The following is a 5,812-nucleotide window of genomic DNA, read 5'->3' as shown; positions in this document are numbered from 1 at the left end:
CGACTGGAAAGGTGAGGCCGGGGAAGGGCCACGCCCTCACCTGCGCTGCTCGCTCATGGTGCCGGCAGGTAAGGAGGAAAAAATGGGGATCCCAGGAGGCGCCCCCCCAAAATTCCCGCTTTCCCCGGGTGGGATTTTGGGGGGGATTTGGAGAAGGAGGCACCGGAACGGCGCGATGGTTGTGGGTTTGTTGTTTTTTTTTGGGGGGGGGGGGGTAAAAACACACGACCTCGCGTGTTTTTTTTCCAGCTGGATTTGGAGAGGGAAGGGAAGGAAAAGGAAAGGTGGGATGGTGGAGCGGGAAGCGGGAAATCCGGCAGGAAAGCTGGGAGGGAAAGGGAAGGGAGGCAAAAAGTGCTGATCCCACGGGATCATCCCGAGAGGATGAGGGGGGGAAGGATGAGGGGGAGCAGCTCCTGCCGGGAATGGGAATGGGAATGAAGGGGAAAGGTGCTGCCGGTCCTAAAAGCGGATTGTGGGGATGGTTTGCTCGTCCCACCCTCCTGGAATGGGAATGGGATCGGGAATGGGGCGGGGGGACACACAGGGGGTGCATCCCCAATGCTCCTCGAAGGAATTTCGGGATCAGAGCAGCGGAACGGGGAGGGGAAACCTTGGGAATGGCTCTGGAATGAGGGGCCCGGGAATGAGGAAGAAGAGGGTTTTTCACGACCCTGCTTTAAAAAAAAACACGTGGAAATCCGTCGGGATCCCTTGGGAATTCCCGCTGGGAATGAGTCACAGCCCCCCCCCCCCCGGCTTTAAAGCAGAATTCAGTTTAATTCAAAGCTGGGATTAAAGCAAAGTGGACTTAAAGGAAAGCCGATTTTAAAGCCAAAATAATCAGGTTTAATTCAGAGTCTGGTTTAATGAAAGGCTGGACTTGAAGCGAAATTGGGTTTAAAGTGAAGCGGGCTGAAAGCAAAGCCAGGTTTAAAGGACCTGGTTTAAAGGAAAACCGGGATGGAAATAAAATCGGGTTTAATTTCTTTGAAAAGAGAAGTTGGGGTTTGAAGCGAGACGGCGTTTACAGCAAAAAGCGGGGTTTGAAAGCGAACAAATTAAAAACCGAATTTTAATTTAAGCAAAGCAGCGTTTATTGCCAAACTGGTTGTAAAGGAAAACCAGGTGGGGGTTAAATCAAAACCGAGTTTCAAGAAAAATGGGGGGTTAAATCACAGCTGGTTTTCAGTCAAACCGAGTTTAAGGGGGGGATTTTCCTGCTCCGGGGGAGGAGCTGCCGGAACCTCGTGGTTCCCACTGCTGGGAGGGGAGAAAAGAACTTTTTTGGGGTGGGGAGGGGGGGAAATTTGGGAATTCCTGTGCCTCCCTCGGCCCCAAATTCCCGGCTCGTCGCACCCCCCCGCCCCCCTCCACACCCCCCCCCCCCCCCCCCCCCCCCCCCCCCCCCCCCCCCCCCCCCCCCCCCCCCCCCCCCCCCCCCCCCCCCCCCCCCCCCCCCCCCCCCCCCCCCCCCCCGGGCCGAGCTCCCGCCGCTCCATTTCCTCTTTGGCTTTGTTTTTAAATAAATAAACAATTAAATTTGATCCTCTCCCGACTCCGCTGAGTCACCGAAGAGTCCCGGAGCCACCGCGGGGACCGTTTTTGTGGGTGGGGTGTGTGTGGGGGGGGGATCCCCCGTGGGGGCAGAGCCGAGGTGGGTCCGGCCACTCAACCTTCCGCTTTTGGGGCGATTTTGGGGGGCATTTCCCGGGGGGGGCTTCGGGAGCTCCAAATTCTGGAGCAAAGCCAAGCGGGGGCTGCTCATTCTTCCCCCCCCCCACTCAGCTCCAGTAACACCAGTGCTTTACTGGGACTGTCCCGCCCAGCCTTTCGGGGCGTTTCTCGCCCATTCGCGCCCTTTTCATCCCCTATTTTCGGTATCTCTGGAAGGGCTGCGATCCCAGCGGGGAATTCGCTCCCACCTGAGCGCGGGTGACGGGGCGAGGAGCGGGAATTCACCCTTTTGATCCCAATTTTTGGCAGCCCCGCCGGATTCCCGGCCCCTCTCCTGGAAGGCATGGAGGGAGCTCGTCCCCACGCGAGCTCAGGTGAGCGCCTGGAATTCCTTTTATCCCATCCCGGGGGTCTCCCCCGAGCTCGGACCCCTCTTTAGACCCTTCCTGACATTCCTATCATTTTATTTTTTATTTTTTTTCCCAGATCTGACGACCCCGGCCCTGAGGAAAGCGCTCACCCCCCGGAGCCACGAGGACGCCGACACGGCGGTGATCGCAGGTGAGGCGATTCCAGGGCTTAAAAACCCGCTAAATCCTCCTAAATCCCGCTAAACCCGCCCTTCCTCCCCCCGCAGTGACCATCACCCTGGTGTTCCTCACCCTGCTGACGGCGCTGGTGGTGATTGGCATCTACCTGTACCGCAACAGGGGCACCTACCACACCTACGAGCAGCCCGAGCCCCACCCGGACCCCGACCCGGCCGAGGAGGAACCTCCGGCCAAGGAAAAGGAGGAATATTTTATCTGAGCTCAGGGAAATCCCTGGATCTTTTAGGTTTTTTTTTGGAAGGGGAGTTAGGGATCCTAAACGAATCCCTCGGATTTTTTGGGGATCTCTCGGCCTGAATCGCTCGGAGTTGGGAGCCCGCCTGGACATCCCGGAGTGCCTGAATTCCCTGGAGTATCTGGGGGTATCTGCCTGAATTTCTTGGATTTTGGGATGGTGCCCAAATATCCTGGAGCTGGGGGTGTCTGCCTAAATTCCCTGGATTTGGGGCTCTGCCAAAAAAATCCCTGGAGTTGGGGGTATCTGCCTAAATACCCTGGATTTGGGGGTCTGCCTGAATTCCCTGGATTTGGGGGCTGTACCTGAATTTCTTGGATTTTGGGATGTGCCTAAATATCCTGGAGTTGGGGGTATCTGCCTAAATTCCCTGGATTTGGGGGCTCTACCTGAATTTCCTGGAGTTACGGGTCTGCCTGAATTTCTTGGATTTCGGAGTCTGCCAAAATTCCCTGGATTTACGGGTCTGCCTAAATTCCCTGGAGATGGAGATCTGCCTAAATTCCCTGGATTTGGGGCTCTGCCAAAAAAAATCCCTGGAGTTGGGGGTATCTGCCTGAATTTCTTGGATTTTGGGATCTACCTAAATTCCCTGGAGTTGGGGGTATCTGCCTAAATTCCCTGGATTTAGGAGTCTGCCTAAATTCCCTGGATTTGAGGGGCTCTACCTGAATTCCCTGGATTTTGGGATCTACCTAAATTTCCTGGGAATCTGCCAAAATTCCCTGGGTTTGAGGATCTACCTTAGGGTTGAGCTGCTTTTTTTTTTTTAAGGAGTTTTTTTTTTTCCCCCCTCACTCTTAATTTGTGAAGCCAAGCAGGGAACTTGTAACTTTATTCAATGTTTTAAAATAGTCCTTTATTTTCTTTTTTTTTTTTTTTTTTTTTTTTTTTTTTTTTTTTTTTTTTTTTTTTTTTTTTTTTTTTTTTTTTTGGGGTGTTTTTAGTATAAAAAGTCCCCAAATTCATTGCAGGACAAATGTCCAAGGGCTGGGACAGTCGGGGGGGGGAGGTGGGGTCAATAAAAATGGATAAAATGGAATTTGAGCTCTTTCTTCCTCAAATAAACGACTGAAAAAGGAGAAAAATCCCCCAAAATCTCGAGCAGCCCTGAAATGTTCTCCTTGGGCTTATGGAGGTTTTGGTTATCAGTGAAGAAACGAGTCATTGATAAACTCATTGACAAGGCTATTGATAAATCCATCGACGGACCCATTGATAAATTTATCCACCCTTAAATCCATTGATCAACCCCTCAATAAACCCATTGATCAACCCATCAATAAACCCATTGATCAACCCATCAATAAACCCATTGATCAACCCATCAATAAACCCAACAATACACCAACACATTTATAAACACATCAATAAATCAATTGATAAACCCATCGATGAACCCATCAATAAACCCATTTATAAACCCATCAGCAATAAATCCATTGACAAACCCCTTGATAAATCCATCCATCGACCCATCGGTAAGCCCATTTATAAATCCATTTATAAACCTGTCAATGAATCCATTGAGAAACCCATTGATAAATCCGTCTATAAACCCATCAATGAATCCACTGATAAACCCATTGATGAACCAATTTACAAACAGCCCATTCATGAAAGCCCATTGAGAAACAACCCATTGACAAACCCATTAACAAATCCATTGACAAACCCATTGACAAACCCATCGATAAACCCATTGATAAACAACCCATTGACAAACCCATCGACAAAACAATTGATAAACTCATTGACAAACCCATTGACAAACCCATTGATAAACAAGCCATTGACAAACCCATTGACAAACCCATCGATAAACCCATTGATAAACAATCCATTGACAAACCCATTGACAAACCCATCGATAAACCCATTGATAAACCCATTAACAAACCCATTGATAAACCCATTGATAAACAACCCATTAACAAACCCATTGATAAACTCATTGACAAACCCATTGACAAACCCATTGACAAACCCATCATAAACCCATTGATAAACAACCCATTGACAAACCCCTTCCTTTGTCCCCTGCGTTTTCCTTCTGGGAAAGGGGATTGTCCCTCTGGGAAAGGGGATTGTCCCTCTGGGAAAAGGGATTGTCCCTCTGGGAAAGGGGATTGTCCCTCTGGGAAAGGGGATTTTCCTTCTGGGAAAGGGGATTGTCCCTCTGGGAAAGGGGATTTTGCCTCTGGGAAAGGGGATTTTCCTTCCGGGAAGGGGATTCGGGGTTAAAGCGAGGCCTCCCGCTCGTCTCCATGGCAACGCCCAGCCCCGCGCTCCCATTGGCTGATGCAGCCCTGGTCCCGCCCTCGCCGCGCTCCCATTGGATGGCACGGCCCTGGCCCCGCCCCTCACCCTCGCTCTCCCTTAAAGGCACCGCGTCCCCGAAATGGGGGGATGGGGGGGGGAGTGGGGGGGGTAAAAAGGGGAGGGGGCGACCCCCCCCACCACCCCCAACCCCCCCATCGGCCCCTCCAGGCCCTGCCTTGGCCCTGGTGGTGGCGGCGGCTCCTCCCGGGGCGCGGGGACATCGGGTGGGGGAGGAGCAATAGGAGGGGGCGGGGCGGGCGGAGAGGGAGGTGACGTCACGGAGGGCGGGGCCACACGCTCTTAAAGGGGCCGCGGGAAATTAGGGGGCCGTGGGGTCTCTATTAGGGGTCTGAGGGGACAGGAGGGGACAGGAGTCCCCAAAGGGAGGGCTGAGAGAGGGGGGGACGGATCTCAACATATAATATATAACTTATAATATAGTATTTTATAGTATAAATAATGTAAATTATAGTTATATATTATATAAATTATGTAATTCTAGAATTATATTATTATATAAGATATTATATTTAATATTTTATACAATCATATGTTATATAAATTCGAATACAAATTTAATATATAATGTAAATATTCTATATTATATAGGATATATTAATAATATATGATATAAATACCATATATTATATATTATATATTATTCAATACATTATTAATATATACTATGTGTTATATAAATACAATATAATATATATTTTATGTAATACATTATAATATAATATAATATATTTTATATATAAATATGTATTTTCCTTATATATTTTATATATAAATATATAAAATAAATATAAATATATAAATAAAATAAATAATAATTATCTGTAATTTATAATATAGAAATATATAAAACATAATATATCATATAATATATAAGTAAATTATAAATTATATCCAAAAATATACATAGCATATGCAAGTACAGTACATACAACCATATAATACATTA

The 5,812-nt window shown here is 48.3% G+C and overlaps 1 protein-coding gene across 1 annotated transcript; it reads left to right on the top strand.

The window, feature by feature from the left end:
* Window positions 1-2,020: 2,020 nt before the first annotated feature.
* On the top strand, window positions 2,021-2,487 carry SMAGP (small cell adhesion glycoprotein). The gene is made up of 3 exons (XM_027910173.1): window positions 2,021-2,051; window positions 2,164-2,238; window positions 2,315-2,487. Exons 1-3 carry the CDS (start codon window positions 2,021-2,023, stop codon window positions 2,485-2,487), a joined length of 279 nt encoding a protein of 92 aa, XP_027765974.1.
* Window positions 2,488-5,812: the final 3,325 nt, after the last annotated feature.

This window comes from Empidonax traillii, unplaced genomic scaffold (genome assembly GCF_003031625.1).
Source record: "Empidonax traillii isolate 1590-97213 ecotype Southwest subspecies unplaced genomic scaffold, ASM303162v1 scaffold2831:size17679, whole genome shotgun sequence".
NCBI lineage: Eukaryota > Metazoa > Chordata > Aves > Passeriformes > Tyrannidae > Empidonax > Empidonax traillii.
This window is presented reverse-complemented; position numbering and strand designations above follow the sequence as displayed.